This window comes from Bos indicus x Bos taurus, chromosome 15 (assembly GCF_003369695.1).
Source record: "Bos indicus x Bos taurus breed Angus x Brahman F1 hybrid chromosome 15, Bos_hybrid_MaternalHap_v2.0, whole genome shotgun sequence".
NCBI lineage: Eukaryota > Metazoa > Chordata > Mammalia > Artiodactyla > Bovidae > Bos > Bos indicus x Bos taurus.
The window spans coordinates 55,523,742-55,540,318 of NC_040090.1; the positions used below are offsets into that span (position 1 = coordinate 55,523,742).

Here is a 16,577-nt window from a genome sequence, read left to right on the forward strand (position 1 = left end):
TTCTGGGCCATCTCTCCTCCACCATCACCAGGGCCTGCATCAGCAGCTACTTCCAGGATGAAGATGAGAACAAATCTGGTGACTCCCTCCATTTCGGTAGCTACAGAGTCAGGTGATGTTACCAACAGTAATCTACACACAATCAGCAAGTAACAGTCCACAAAGCTCTTTTGTCTAATTCAGTCAAATACAAAGGTGAAAAGAAATAACACTTGTCTGATAACCAGAGTGGTTCAATAGCTAAGTATTAAACAACTATTTGTTGAGGGTCAGTGTTGTACCAGGCACTGCTCTGGGAGCTACGGATTTAAAGACAAATGAGAAATAATTACAGCAAGGATGGGAGAAGTGCCAAACAAGGTATGCGGGACCCTGGTCTTGAGAAGCTTGTATCCTGGGGTGAGGTGGGGGTGGGGGAGTCAGGGGGAGAGTAGGGGAAGGTGGGGGAAAGTAGGGGAAGTTAGGGGAGAGCCGACCATCAACAGATAAACCCAGAGAGAGCTGGGTGCTATGCGGAGAGTAATGTGGGTGATGGGAGACAGTGCCTGGCTGTGTGCTGAGAATGGGAGATCTGGGGAAGGGATCATCTTAGAGAGCACCTCTGGTCTGAGGCTTGAATGACCGGAAGTTGCCAGGCAGGCAGGAATAAGCTTGGTGCTGGAGGAACAGAATGGAGATCAGTGTGGCTACAGCAAGGAGGGATAAACAGACAGCTGGTGAAAGATTCAGCTGTGCTTCAAAGATAAAGGCAATGTGTGTGTGTGTGTTCAGTCGCTCCGTCAAGTCTGACTTTTTGCAACCCCCTGGACTGTAGCCTGTCAGGCTCCACTGTTTATGGAATTTTCCAGGCAAGAATACTGGAGCGGGTTGCAGTTTCCTCCTCCAGGGGATCTTCCTGACCCAGGGATGAACCCGAGTTGACCTCAGTTTCTTGTGTCTCCTGTGTCGGCAGGCAGATTCTTTACCAGTGCGCCACCTGGGAAGCCCCTGAAGGCAATGTGTGCTTAGTCGCTCAGTCATGTCTGACTCTTTGAGACCTCATGACCTGTATCCCACCAAGCTCCTCTGTCCATGGGGATTCTCCAGGCAAGAATATGGAGTGGATTGCCATGCCCTCCTCCAGGGCCTAAAGGCAATCGGCCTTCCTAATAGATTGAATGCTTTTGGGTTTTTAGTGAACAGGCAAGAGGGTATATGCTGAGATGTGGAAGGCTATGGGAGGGGCAGTTTGGAGGGGTATCAAGAACATCCAGTTAGTGGCCAGTCCCCTGTCAAGTCCTTCTTTTTCACAGAGTCTGCCTGCACATAAGTGTCTGCATTGGTTGAAGCAGGTAGGTCGAGTCTCTTTTGTTTATTATTTCAACAAATATTGACTGTTTTCCTTTGGTGGGTCCAGAGTTGCTCTAGAAGCTGAGAGCAGGAACCAAAGAGGCTTTCAGCCTGTTCTTGCTGGGACCTTGAATTCCTCATCTCTGAACTGAAGTGACCTCAGCACCCTGGGCTAATATGCTTTCTGTCGCTATCAACTGAATAGTGGTCATTATACAGAAAAGCCTTACCTTTTAGAATACAAAAGAAAAATGGGGAGAAAAGCCTGCAAACTAGAAGGATAGAGGCTGTGGGTGTTTTGGTCATGACTGCACCCCTGGTGTCTCCTACAATGCCTGACACATTATGGGTAGTTAATAAATCTTTGCTGAATGAAAAAATTAAGGAAAAGATTGCAGTTTTAGGGCTCAGTCCCAAGCTAGCCTTGAAGAAGCTGGCTGTTAATTCGCACAATAGAATATTATGCTGCAGTCAAAACACACAGAATATAGTGCCGCGGAGTACTACGAATGGCTTGAGCAATTTCATATTAAAGGAAAAATTAACTCCCAGAAGATTTCATAGAACACAGAATCTTTTCCGGAAAAAGGCAAAGAAATTATGAACATGGCATTCAGGTTGATTCTAGCACTCTTTCTGGCCTATCAAATATGTACAACTAAGATTTGTTGAATTAATAAACAAAAGAGACTTGCCCACGTCCCTCAGCAAGGAGATCGCCTGGTTAGATATAGGTTATTGCTAAATCCTAGCTTTTGTTTTGGGTGGTAGGTTTATGGAGACTTATTATGTTACTGAAACTAGGGGGTGAGCTCCATACAGTGAGACCTGCATGGGCCAACAGTGAAAAACGCCATGAATCAAGGATTATGATTTATCCAGGGCCATGTATCTGAGGGTCAAAGAGAAAACAAAAATGCAGCCACCTGGCTCTGCTGAGGGGTTCAAGGTGTTAAACTCTCATCCTCCTGATGTTCTGCTCTGATTCCCTCCAGGCCAGGGGAATGTCTTGCCTTGGAGCTGATAGAGCGAAGGGGGCTATAAGGCCACCAAAGACCAGCTGTGTCTCCTTCCGCTTTGCTGGAGGCGTCTCTGTTTATCCTCAGCTTGAACTCAGCCTCTGGCCACAATGCCACAGCCCAGGCCCAGCCCTGCCCATGCAAAGGCATTGGCCCTCCTCTTTTGGTTGGGGCTGCTGGTGGGGTCACCTGCCTTATTGACTCAGTCTGCCAGTAGAGCCCTGACTCACAGGGCCAGCCAAACCGGTGTCTGACCCAGGGCTTATCCTGGAATAAGGCTCCTGCTGTCTGGAGTAAAACAAAAGGGCAAGAATCCCTAGGGCCCCGGAGACCCCAGAGCTGGAGGGAGGTGGGAGGTGGGTGGAAGTTATTTGACTGGAAAACATTACGTTAGTGCCTACTGCCTGATTCTCTCAGAGAATCTTCTTACCTTGCTTCTCAATTGGTGGCAGAAAGACATTAACCCAAGACCTAAATATGGAGGCAGAACAACTTATTCTGCAATTGGGTATTGTTACATATCTTTCATAAATGCCACGAGGATTAAATATTTTCACAACAACCCTGAGAAATTATCCCCACTTTATACAAGAGAAAACCCAGACTCCTATAGATTGAGTGGTCACTATGGCCCCAGAGTAAGTAACAGATCCAGCCCTTGAGGCCAGCCTCTTGGGCTTGGTGGACTGTTGTTTTCATTTCCCCACTGTTTCAGGAACCTGTTTGGCTGTTGTCAACCAGTACTGGATCCTTCTGATTCTCCACTCCCCTGCAACGAGGTCTTCAGTTCAGTTCAGTTCAGTTCAGTTCAGTCGCTCAGTCGTGTCCGACTCTTTGCGACCCCATGAATGTCTAGTTGCATATAATTAGCATGCAATCAACATGTAGAACTTAACTCCCAGCATCTCCCCAGCCCTTCTTCAGTCTGGAGGCAAACCCACCTCTGCATGATTCTTGACTCTGCTAAATTGTCCGTGAGCAGGGCTGAGAAAACCTTCCTCCCAGGCTGAGTTAAGGAAAGGCCTACTACAGTGCTTGGTACCTGGCAGGAGCTTTATTGATTTACTACCCCTTCTTCCCTCTGTTCTTTTAGCTTTGCACCTTTATCACCTGCTCTCCTTCCTTTATTTACCTTTATTTTATTTACTTTCTTTCCTTTATTTACCTCAGCCACTGCTGTTTTGCTATTTTTTTAACTTTTAGTTTTGCACCGGGGTACAGCCAATAAACAATGTTCTGATAGTTTTAGGTGGACAGCAAAGGGACTCAGCCGTGCATATACATGTATCCATCCTCTCCCACACTCTGCTCCCATCCAGGCTGCCACATAACACTGAGCAGAGTTTCCTGTGCTAGACAGTAGGTCCTTGTTGGTTATCTGTTTTAAATACAGCATGTGTGCATGTCCATCCCAAACTCCCTAACTATCCCTTCCCCTCAAGTCCCTGCTGTTTTAGATCCCAAGAAATTCCTGGTTGTATTTAGCTCAGCTCCAAATCACAGATAACTATCTCAGCTGTTTCCCCTCCTGCACAGAGGTGATGAATCAAACAGAAGGCAGCTCTTATTTTTAAATAGGGGCGAGGATTAAGTGTACTGTAGGAAAGACGAAGACCCAGTTGGGGGAGTATGAGTTCTCATCTTGCCCTGTCTTCTGACTTGCTGGGTGAGCTTGGGCATGCTCCTCGACCTCTCTGAACCTCAAGATGCCTTCAGTAATTGGGAGCTCTCTTTCAGAGATGATGAAGCAGAGAAGAGGGTAACTAACCGCACAATGAAATGGGCACCACCAGGCTAATAATGAGGCAAAGAAGAAGCAACTGCTCACAGAGGCCAGAAAGCCTGGTCAGCTCCTTGGTGTGCTTTCTTTGCCAAGTAGCCTGCTCTTGGACCTCATTTCTCTCTTCTTTTCTGTAATGCTATCTCTTCATTCCTTATTCCAGAAAGAAGTTGGTAGGGGCGCAGAGCTGGCTGATTGGGGTGTAGAAGAATGGAGAAAAGCAGGGGTCTACAGAAAGGAGGTTTCTGGCCCTGATCTGGTCTGTGGCAGCTTCAAGCTCCCATGGGGTCTGAAGCCCTGGCTTCCCATAGTCTCCCTGGGAAAACTTAGAGAAGGGATGCTGCTGTTGCTAGGTGACAGGATATACAGGTCCTCTGGGGCTCTGGCAGGTGGCAGCTAGGTTGCTAAGGCTGGTGATATGGTAGGGAGGGGGGAAACCCAGGGGAGGAGGTGGGGGAAGTTCTCTGGGTGAGCCAGGGGACCCAGAGGCTGCTCCCAGTTAGCCTGCAGAGTGGGGCTCGGCCATCGGCTGGCTCAGGGGCTGCTCTGAGGGGCCTCACACAGTTCTGACCCATGAACCTGCATCTCACTCCCAACCTGACGGCAAGCAGTTACATACTGTCCATCCGCAGTCTGATGCCTTTGGCAGGCTGAAGCGAGTACCCTCTCTCTAGGGTGCCTCAGCCATGACAGGTAAGGTAAGGAGGGTGGCTGTGAGTGGGGCTGAGGGATCACGAGTCAAGAGAGGAGAGTGTGAGTGTCCTGAGACGAGCCTGGATGGGAAGCAGCAGCCCTGAGTACATGGAAGGTTCTCAGAGATGACAGATCATGCTGGCTTTCAAGTATCTTCTGAACTGTTAGAGCCCATGGCCAGGCAGACCCCTCAGCCATGGCCACGCACAGGTGGGTATCCCCACCCTGGCAAGGAGGGGCCTCTGGATACGCCCTTGCTCACTCTGCCTTGGGCAGAGATGTCCTTATGGCAGCATGCTTTCCTTTGGACCAACCTCAGTCTCAGTTGCTACATTCAAAACCATTTTGTCTTGTTCTAAGCCCATAGATGCTGACCTGTTGGCAACTTGAGCTGAGCACCTTGGCCCCATCCCAGCTTATAATGGCTCCAGGGCAGGGCCTGGGGCGGAAGGGAGGTGTCGGGTGACCTGCCATTATCCTGTGGCCAGCCTGCTGTTCACTGCCATCAATTAAGAATCAGCCTTTGTGTTCAGGCACAGCTCTCAACTCCAGGTAGGGCCAGGGGAGAGAGCAAAGGTGGCTTACAAGTGAGGAAACTGAGGTCCAGAGGCACTGTGCTGTCTCGCCCCAGGTCACATGGCTGAACATTGTGAAGGGCTGGCGGGAGGTCTTAGTACATGCCTGTTGGGTTGAGTCAAACTGAAGGAAGCTGGGGTTCCCCAGTGCAGAGCCCTTGCCTCCAGCTGATTTTGCTGTTACCTGTCGCTCCTACAAATCCCACTGAGGGCCATCCTTCGGCCTCAGGAGGAGCAGCCCCTTCTCTGCAGCCTCTCTGAGTTCTCCTAGCAATTCTACTTTATTCAGTTTGCTTTCTGACAGTGGCTCCATCCAGCCCACTTTCCCTTCCCTGCACGGTGTGATGGGAAGGAAGGTGTCCCCACCTCTGCACACCCGAGGGCTATGCCTGCGCAGAGGCTGAAGGGGACAGGAAAGCCGCCAGGAGGCAGGCCACCCAGACTGACAGGGACCCTTAGGGGTTTGCCTTTGGAACTGCCTTTTAAGCTGATGGATCTCAAAGCTTGGCAGGGTTCTCTAAACCTTGTAATTTACCTGAACTAAGGAACAGCCATCCGTGATTCAGGCTGAGGTTGATAAAGAACCCCACAAAGTTTATATTGCCTTGGAAAAATCATACTCCCTTGGCTTGTCCTGAATTGTCCTTTAAACTTTAACAGGGAGAGAAATGGTGGGGAGGGAAGAGGGACTTTGGTGTTATAAAATCTGACTATTTACCTGCGGAGCTCTTTTTTAGCTACTATTTACCTTAGGTAAATCATTTAACATCTTCTGGGCCGAGTTTTTTCCTTCGGAACTCAGGTGTGATAAACCTTACTGTGATAAAACCTGACAGTGAGAAAGTTTCCATCAGGTACTTTACCTCCTAGTTTCGATGCACCTTTTCAAGCTCACAGAAAGCCGCATCTGGTCTTCTCATGGTCAAACAGACCTGCTCATGGTCCCGTTCACTTGGTGTTTGTGGTCTGAGGAGGGGTGTCTCTGCTCTTGTACCCTCTGAACTCTGAGTCAGGAGCACTGGCCTGAATCTAGTTCCGCCCCTTATCGACAGTGTGATCCTGAGCAAGTTACTCAGTTTTTCTGTTTCCTCATCTGTAAAATGGGGAGAATACGATCTACTTCACAGGGTTGTTGGTGAGGATTAACTGAGGTGACGCACACAGTGCTTTGATGTACAGAGGAACTGTTGATGTTGTTCAGTCACTCAGTCATGTCTGACTCTTTGCGACCCCATGGACTGTAGCCCACCAGGCCTCTCTGTCCATGGAATTCTCCAGGCAAGAATACTGGAGTGGGTAGCCATTCCCTTCTTCAGGGATCTTCCTGACATGAAAATTCACCCCTCCAACATGCCCCGGAGGCTTGGGGAGCAGGACTCCCCGCAGCAGTGGAGGAGGGTCTGAAGGCGGCTCCGCACAGGGAGGACTGAGCGGAACTGATTCTCAGTTCCCAGCGGAACTGAGAACTGATTCTCCCTGTTCCGCATGAGGCCAGAGAACCAGCTTCTAGTGGGCTGGTTTGGCTGCTGCAGCAAAGAGCTGCCATCTCCTGGCTGAAGTTTGTAGTCATTCCGGGATCTCTGCCTGTGAACCCTGAACTCGTGATCCTGCAAACGGTGCTTCAGCGCTGCTTCCGTGGCTCCTCCTCATCTATTACTTTGGAGTTGTACAACGTGAAGCTCCTTTCCCGCATTCCCATTGTTATTGTTCAGTCACTCAGTCGTGTCTGACTCTTTTGTGACCCCACTGACTGTAGCCTGCCAGGCTCCTCTGTCCATGAGATTCCGCAGGCAAGAATACTGGAGTGGGTTACCATTTCCTTCTCCAGGGGATCTTCCTGACTCAGAGATTGAATCCAAGTCTTGTGCATTAGCAGGTGGATTCTTTACCACTGAACCACCAAGGAAGCCCCCTGCTTTCCTGCCCACTCAGATGACACTGGGAGCGCTTGGTGAAGTTTCTCCTTTCTGGGCTGCCGTTTTCTAGAGGAGACTGTGCTTCATGCTGGATGGATGGAGCACGGGCCTCAATCAAGTTATTTAGCCCCTGGTGGCCTCAAGGATGTGTGTGTGTGTGTGTGTGTGTGTGAGAGAGAGAGAGAGTGAAAGAGAGAGACAGAGACACAGATAGAGCTAGACAGAGATTCAGTGTCTTCCTCTTAATGAGACCAAAATATGCATAGCATATAGCACATTGCCTATTACATAGTAGGAATGCAATAAATATTAACAACAAAAACAACAACAATACTACTAATACTTTGTCCATTCAGTAAGACACTGTTCTGGGCCTGGAGATATAGCAATGAACAAGTAGGCAAAGTCCTTGTGCCCATGGGGTATATATTGTATTACTTAAATTAATAATTCACAATATTAATATAGAACCTAGGAAGGGCTTGACATAATAGATACTAAACTATCATTAATTATTAATGAGAAAGCCTAGTAGAGGGTCTAGCATGTGTGTAATAGGAGCAGAGCAAATGGTAACTATTTTATGGTTTCATTAGGTCAACGGTTCTGACTTCAGGAAAGGAATTGAAGGATGAGGATGCCCTGGTGGGGAGAATGACCAGGGCAGTTAGGGGACCTGAAGTGATGTCATGGGACGTGTGTGATCTTTCCATGAACAAAGATTGGAGGATGCAGGAGCCAGAGAAGTGAAGATTTCAGGTAGCACAGATGTGGTCCTTTAAAATATGTAGGGCTGGACTTCCCCAGTGGCTAAGAATCTTCCTGCCAATGCAGGGGACACGAACTCCATCCTTGGTCTTGGAAGATTCCACATGCCGTAGGGAAACTAAGCCTGTGTTTCTCTATTGAACCCGTGCTCTAGAGCCCAAGAGCTGCAACTACTGAAGCCCGTGCACCCTAGAGCCCATGCTCTGCAGGAGAGAGAAGCCACCGCCATAAGGAGCTCACCTACCACAACGAAAGTGTAGCCCCTGCTCACCACCACTAGAGAAAGCCTGCACAATCAAGACCCAGGGCAGCCAAGAATAAAACATAAATAAAAGGTTAAAACACGTGTAGGGCCATCTCAAGGTGGAGGCAAAAAGGATGCTGAGGACAAATGGGGCCAGTCACATAAAGATGGCTTTCTCTTGGCAAAGAGAAGATTGTTATGAACCACGGAAGGACTATGAGTAGAAGCTGAATCGTGAAGGAAATTTCCGTTCTAGACAAAGGCAAGGCCAGTGAAGCGCTCTGGGGAATCCTGGGGGGATTTGGTGGAGCCCCAGAGGTTGCTGCAGCAGGAGGGAGGCAGGAGAGGAGTGGATGGGGGTCACAGTTCTTTCAAATACTGCAGCTCTGGCTTTTTCTCTGTCCACGTGGGGTTCTATATTAGATTTCAGAGGGGCCAAGGGCTCTGAGGCTGAACCAAATTTGGGGAAACCACTTATCTGGAAGACCTCTAAAGTCCTTTCCTTAGGGCCTATGATTCTGAAGAGCTTGCTGTTAATAAGGAACTTCTGTTACCTCCTTGCCAGATAAGATAGTCCTAGTGCTGATTTACTCATAACATTCTCTCTTTAAATCAATTTTCTGTCCTTAGTGATCTCATTGTAACTTGCTTTTCTCCTAGGTAGTATCAGGCATGAACCTTGTCCTAGGCCTTCTTGAAAGTCTGAGTTAATCGTGCCCACTGGCTTCTTGTGTCCCTGTATTTTATTTCTTCCTTAGTGACCTTTAGTAGCTTAGCAAGGAATGCAGTCTCCTTGCAGAAATGACATTGTCTTTATTCCATTTGGTTGTACCAGCTGATGCAGTCTTCCCTAAATGCATACTTTATTATAAAATTTATCAGCTTCTAGATAGGAAACTGGGGCCCTCTGGTCTTACAGTTTCTAGTTTAAGTTCAGGTCTTATGGGTCCACATCTTCGAGGAGATAGGACGGCAGGATGGAAAAGCAGGGGACTGGATCCCCAAATCCCAGAGCTTAGGGTCCCAGCCCTGACTCCTCTTGGCTAAGTGATCCTGCTCAAGTCACTTGAGCTCTTTGAGCCTCAGTCTCCTCATCTGTACAAGGAGGATCACTACATCTCAGAGAGCGGGGGTAAGAGGCAGAGAGATTCTTGGGACTTCCCTGGCGATCCAGTGGCTAAGACTTCATGCTCCCAATGCAGGGGGCCTTTTCGATTCCTGGTCAGGGAACCAGAGCCCACATGCTGCAACTAAGAGAGTTCACATGTTGCAACTAAGCCCTGGTGCAGCCAAATAAATACATATTGAAAAAAGGATTCAGGGTGATTCTGGATATGAATGTGCTTCTCAAGCCAGAAAATGCTGCTCTTGCTGTGTTCAGGTGGAGATGAGATGCAGCTGCTATTGTTACTATTCTCTTTAGAGTGTCAGTGATTCTTTCTTACCAGGGTAGGTCCTCTGACACCCTGGCAGGACCCTCTTCTCTGGGGATCAGAGGCATGATCATGCATGTAGTCCTCAGTGTCAGGGTGGGAATAGAACGAAGGTGAGGTGGGGTGGCCTCAGCTACGTTGTTCCCTTTCTGTTTCATGTCCGTGGGTGAACAGATGCTCTGCTCTGCCTGAGGTGGGGGGAAGTAGTTTTCCTTGCTTCTAGGAGAAGGAAATGGCAACCCACTCCAGCATTCTTGCCTGGCAATCCCAGGGACAGAGGAGCCTGGTGGGCTGCCGTCTATGGGGTCGCACAGAGTCTGACACGACTGAGGCGACTTAGCAGCAGCTGCATTCCATCCATAGAGAGCATATGGAGCACATGAGCTTAGATTTTGGGTGTTCTCTGAGTCTCCCACCGTGTCCTGCCCGTGCATAGTACATACTGTATTCTCAAGGAAGCACATGCTGAATGCATGCATGCATGTTATATAGGCAGAGACTGACTGCAGGAAATGCCTAAAGCATCAGCCACACCAGCAGGCAGAGCCCCTGCCAGCCCGGTGTGCTGCACGTTTCGTGACGGAAGACGCTGCTGACACCCCTGGACGTGTGTCCACCCCTGAAAGGGTGCCAAAGCAGCCTCTTGCCCTCTTCCTCAAGTGTTTCTTTCTCCTGCTACCCTGTGAGAGTTTCCAGTTGCATGTGGATTATGCGAAGAAGCTGGAAGCTGCTCTGGGAAGGAGGAGTGGAGAGAGGTGTTGCGGTTTTGAGTCTTAACTCTTGTTTACGAATTTCCCTGCTGTGATCATGACAGAGCTGCAGGCTGTGAGGTGGATTTAATCACGTCGCACGGCGATTGCCACATTGGCTGTGCTCAAACTCTCTCTTTCTTATCACTGGGGTTTCCAGGTGGGCTCAGGCCTCATCCCAGCCCCATCTGGGATGAAAACAGCTGGGGAACACCTCTGGTGGCATCTGGGATCTTTCCATTCAGACTTGGGTAATCTTGTTTTCAGTGTCAAATAAATCAAACTGCTAGGTACAGGGGTTCCAGTCTTTGGTCATTTGTTTGTCCTTTGTTAGCAAACATTTATCAGGTGCCTATTCCGTGCTAGGTCCTATGGTAGGTTTGGGGCTAAAAAGATGGAAAAGACACAGACCCGGGCTTCTATATACAGTGGTAAAGAATCCACTTGCCAACGCAGGAGACAAGACAGGTTTGATCCCTGGTCCAGGAAGACCCCACATGCTGTGGAGCAACTAATTCCATGTACCACAACTCTGGAGCCTGTGCTCTGGAGCCTGGGAATCACAACTACTAAGCCCACGAGCCTTACTGAAGCCCATGAGCCCTAGAGCCTGTGCTCCGCAGTAAGTAAAGCAACGAGAAGCCTGCACACCAAAACTAGAGGGTAGCCCCTGCTCGCTACAACTAGAGAAAAGCCGCGCAGCAGTGAAGACCTAGCACAGCCAACAACAAATAAATAAGTAAAGATAACAATAGAGACACAGACACTCCTCTCAAAGCTCACAGTCTGGTAGTAACTCTGATGTTTATAAAACAATGTGGCAGATGAATGCATTTCAGGTTTTGGGGAATCACTGTTGGGGTGGATCATTGCTTGGGCATTTGAGGTACTTTTTAGAGGCAGATGTTTTTATTTGAGCAAGAAGGAAGAGTGAGGGGAGGTGAGCTGAGGAAATCTGAGAGGCCTGCCAAGATTTTCAGGCCTGAGAACACCTGTCTCCGGCTATCCTGGGTTAGTTCTGGGCTTCAGAAAAGTTTGTCCAGAGTTCTTGAGCCCTGTTTTTGGTTTCTTCCATGTTCCCCCTCTGTCCTGAACTAATCTCGCCTCACTTCCCATATTTAGCTCCTCAGTTTCTCAGTCTTTGTCAAGGGCACAGATGTTTGCTGCAGATGGCCCCTGGGGTCTCAGTGGCACAGAGCGGCAGCAGGGAGGGTGAGGGAGAGGCCGGGGGCAGGACCAGGCCTGACTTCTAAACCACTTCTCCAGGTCCTCAAACCCAGGCACAGAGCTCTACCCCCAGGGCTGGAGGGAAGAGCCCTGGGAGACAGAAGAGGGCCTGGGGCTGTACATCCACCTTCTAGCCCACTGTTCCCTCCACCCGGCATGGCCCATCTCCCTGCATCCCAGCTCCTATGCAGCCCTTGGCCTCTGCTGACCTCTAGCCAGGCCCACACCCTGGTCTGGCTCTGACAGCTCCTGTGTGTCTCATCGCAGCCTGTGATACTCAGTTGTTTGGTAAAACTCCTGTTTCAGGAGTGAAACAGATTGTTGATAACCATCAACCCCTTCCTACCCTCCATGTGCTCTAGGCGCTGAGCTCCGTGAGTGCATGGCCCACGTCTGCTCTGTCACCAGCGAGTCTAGTGTGGGTGCAGAGAAGGCACAGCACCCATTTCTTGGGACGAGGTGGGGCTGTGCCAGGTTCTAGGGGTGGCTCAACCTGAAGCATGAGCACCCAGCCGTTGCTGGGACTTCACCCTGGCCCAGCCCCCCTGAACTCCAGGGCAGGGTGGGGACCCCGAACCTAATCTCCATGGAGAGCCTGCATGACACCCCGAGGGGCCCAGACCCCAGCTTCGCCTTCTGTGCTTGCTGCGCCTGTGCCTTTGCTCCAGCCACTGCCCCCGCCCCCTTGCCACTGCACTGCCATGCTTTCTGCTATTCACATGCACTTCCTCTTGCCTGGAGAGAGCCTGCTTCAAGGTCAAGTGCAAGTACTGTCTCTTCTGGGATGACTCCCCGGCTACCCCTAGAGAGAATCTGCTGCCTTCTCTGCTCCACCGGTACCTCGCACCTTCTCTGGTTATTGGATTGCTCACACTGCCTTAGGATCCTTTGCTTAAGGAGCCGCCCTTCCTCTGGATTCGAGCACCTCCAGGCCAGAACCCAGGCGTTGTACCCTCTTGTTCCACTTCCAGCCGTCTGGAGGCTGGCCAGTAGGAGGGGCTGATTAAATGGCAGTTGGAAGGCTGCAGCTACTTTGGGGGTCACAGCAGGTGGGGGGCCTGGAGAACAGGAGGGCGCCTAGCCCTTCTTTGCCTGTCTTGCTCTCTTGGGTCTTTGCATGGCCCAACTCTTCTGTCTACCAGCCAGGAAGGCACCACGAGGACTGAGTGGGCTCCTGGACTCGGCCTCTCTTTGAAGTGGACACCACTCATGCTCCCTGACCCCCGCTGCCAGCAGGCTGCCCGCTGACCGGCCACTTTCCTGAGTCCCACCAAGCCCAGTAACCTCTGGGCCTGTATCAGTAGCAAGTTAAGGAGGAGAGGCAAGGAGGACCTGCTTTCTCCAGGGTAGCCCGAGGGTTGGACTGACCTCAAGTGTTGAGCCCTCTACTCCTGTGACTCATAGTGTATTGGGGCCTCTTGGGCAGTAACCAGTTAAGACCAGGACGGCTAGTCCTCCCATCCCAGGCTTCCCTCCAGGGCTCAGCTGTAGGTATTAGATACCAAGGGACATGTTCCCCTTGAGGGCCGAGGCTCAGACCTCTTCCCAGGGCCCTCTCCCTCCCTAGCTCCTGTCTCACTGGCACATCTGGTTGAATAGGTTTGAGGGAGAAACAGTATGAAGACAAAGCCACAGTGTAGGACCTGGTCCAGGGAGTGGCCCTGGGGTGTGGGAGGAAGAGGGAAGGCTGTCTCATCTCTCCCAGGGCTGGGAGCTATAGTTGTCTGGGCCTCATTAGAGGAAATAGCAGGTTATGAGGCACAGTGGTTTAATGGTTAGCTCAGAGACTGAAAGCTCGCTGGGTGCCATCCTGATTTATGGCCTCACTGTTGCCTGGCCTTTGGGGCCCCAGGCCCCTCCTCCCCAGTGTGTTCACCTGCCCCAACTTGTTCACACAGCATTGAGCACCCAGCTCCTGCCCAGGGCAGCGGAGGGTCAGTGTAGGTCATGCCCCCCGATCTGCCATTCCCTGGAGCAAGTTCTATTTAGTCATAAAGTCCTGACTTCTGCACAGGGTTCCCTGGTTTACAGAGGCTATTCTCATATATCACTAGGCTAACCTGTGTGTATGCCTAGGGGGTGGTGTGGATATTTCTGTTTTATAGAAGGAGACGGTGAGTTTCAAAGTCTCGAGACTGATAAGCTCACAAAGGAGCTGGCCATGCGACCTTTGACTCTGCAGGTAGTGCCCCAGCAATCTGCCATCAAAACTGCCTCCTGGGACTTTCCTGGTGGCTCAGTGGTAAAGAATCCACCTGCCAATGCAGGTTTGATCCCTGGTCTGAGAAGATCCCACATGCCATGGAGCAGCTAAGCCCGTGTGCCACAACTGTTGAACCTGTACTCTAGAGCCCAGGAACCGCAACTTCAGAGCCCACAGGCCCTGGAGCCCATGTTCCACAAGAGAAGCCAGTGCATTGAGAAACCTGTGCACGGCAATGAAGAGTAGTTCCCGCTCACCATAGTAGAAAAAAGCACAAACATCAATGATGACCTGGTGCAGCCAAAGTAAATAAATAAAACTATAAATCAAAAAACTGCCTCCTATGTGGCTCCAAGTGACACCAGGAAGCTGCCAACACTCAGGCAGGCTGGTACCGCTCCCTCCTCCATTCTGAGAGCCCCGCAGGATGGAGCTTCTCGGCACACAGGCTGGGCGTCTAGGGATGGGACACGGGAGGGTGTGTGCTTCGATCCTGGCTGAATTACAGAGTAAAGCGGCGAGCCCTTCCTGGCCCCGGCTACCCCAGCCCTGGGGCCGGAGTGTTGCCAGACAGTCCAGAGGAGTGTCACGGGAAGTGCTCGAGAGTCAGGAGACCAGCACCTGAGGGCCCCCAGCAGGTCATCCCTTTCTCCCTGGACATAGTGCTCCCCCCTCCCCTCCCCTTCATTTTCATGCTGGTTGTTGGCAACTGTGGCATCTTGTCCAACAATTGGAGAAGGAAGGTTCCCTGGGTTCCACCTCCTCCCCTCCTTGTCCTCAGTTATCCTCCCTGAAAAATGGGATTGATTCTCTTCACCCCAAGACCGTGGAGAAGCTCTCAGTGTTCAGAGGAGAAGGAGAGCAGGCAGAGCCAACAAAAGAGAAAAGTAGATCTCCATGGCACCCTAGATTGTTCTAAGTCAGTGCTCTACTGTTTTCTTTAAAAAGAAATGAGTCAGTTTCCCCACAGAGGGGGCAGAGGGCCACCATTGTGTCAAGACAGTCCCTCGCCATTGGCAAGGTGGTGCCAGTCTCCAGCCAACAAGCCAGGAGACCTTGGGTAAGAGAGAGGCAGGATTTAGGAGGGCTGAGCTGACAGGATAGCCCCGGCTTGGCTGTTGGAGGGAGGGGAGGGCAGGTGGGGACCAGGGTGACTTAGGTGGGACCTCTTTTTTCACCTGGAAGGTGCTGCAAAGTTGTGAGCTGATGACCTCTTAGGCTGCCTGAAGAGGGGAGACCCTCCCTCTCCCAGTCCTTGGAGCCCCCACACTTACGACCCTGGCTCTTCGATCTTGTGAATTTTCCATGGCCTGGAGCTGAGGTCGCCAACCCAAGTCAGGATGAGGGTCTCTCGGGACCGGGCCCTGGCTGGCCAGCAGGTCAGCGATCCCCAGGCAACATTGGCTGGAGGAGCCCTAAGTGCAGGGCAGGCCTTGGTGGTTCCTGGCGTCCAGCATCTCTATCCCCTGGCGTAGCTGGCGCGTGCCTCCCACTGCCGTCTTCCAGGAGTGATTTGGGGAGTGTGGGGCAGGTCAATTAAAGCAATCCTCCAGGTAAAGTTGCCAAACTGGAATGATTATGTTTTGTAACCTGACACCTGTCTTAGTTAGGGGCTGGAACAACACCTGGAGTCATTCCTGGGACCTTCAGCCTCAGAACAGGCGACACACCTAGATGTCGTAAAGGCCTTCCCGCCTGAGTGGCTTCCACCCAACTGGGTGTTGGCTGCTGGTGATGTTAGAAGGCCCTCTCTCTCTCTATCTCTTCTAGATGAGTGATTTCTCCCTGTGTGGGTGCTGTGTTTGGGGTTGTGGGGAGTTAGGATGACAGAGTTTACTGCTCAGTGGAACCAGATTGTTGCCATGAGTGGAGCAACCGGATTGGAAAGTCCATGGAGAAGAGGTTCCCTCCTTTTTCCCTGGACCGTGGGGTGACGCTGTCCTGGGTAGGCTTATATATGGGGTTCCAGTCAGCAGCCCTTCTAAGCATTTCTTAGCCCCACCAAACCAGTTATTACTTTTGGGTTGGCCAAAAAAGGTTTTTTTGTTTTTGTTTTTGTTTTTCTGATTTTTCTGTAACATCCTATGGAAAAACCCAAAGGAACATTTTAGCCAATTCAATATTTTGGCTATTACTGTTGGTGCTCTGGCTTGAACACGGGTCCCACTCCTCACAGGGTCCCTGCTGATTCACATCTTGCCATATTCTCAGGGTTGGAGCCACCCCTTGGCCAGTGGGGTGTGCAGAGAGACCTTGGGACTGCAGAACCACACAGCTGGAAGGGATTTGGGCAACCGTCATTTCCCATCGTTTTTATGGGTCAGGAAACTAAGTTCCAAGTTCCCAAGGTCACACAGTAAATTAGTGTTGGTTTCTGAACAAATCCAGATCTTCGTCCATTTCTCAGCCTGGACCCTCCCCAGGGACCAGCCCAGGTTAGATCTGTGCATTGGGCCATCATCTCTTTAGTTCTCACCACAACCCTGTCAAAACTCCCATTTGACATTGAGGAAATAGTAGCTCATGGAGACAAGGGACTGGCCCCCAAGTCGTACTGGGCTCTTGGCAGTTTTGAGTCTGGCTCAGGATTGAATGTAGCACAGGTGTCTGGAAGCCCTGGGTAATGGCCTGGGGAGATATG

The 16,577-nt window shown here is 50.7% G+C and overlaps 1 protein-coding gene across 2 annotated transcripts in view; it reads right to left on the reverse strand.

The window, feature by feature from the left end:
* TMPRSS4 (transmembrane serine protease 4) overlaps nucleotides 1–15,467 on the reverse strand; it is a 39,981-nt gene extending 24,514 nt beyond the window's left edge. The window contains exon 1 of one of the 2 annotated variants that reach the window (XM_027563614.1): nucleotides 15,211–15,467. In XM_027563614.1, the coding sequence (XP_027419415.1) occupies nucleotides 15,211–15,243 (33 nt within the window). In that variant the 5' untranslated portion in view covers nucleotides 15,244–15,467. The remainder of the gene's footprint in view (nucleotides 1–15,210) is intronic. The other variant, XM_027563613.1, reaches the window with a different exon arrangement.
* Nucleotides 15,468–16,577: the final 1,110 nt, after the last annotated feature.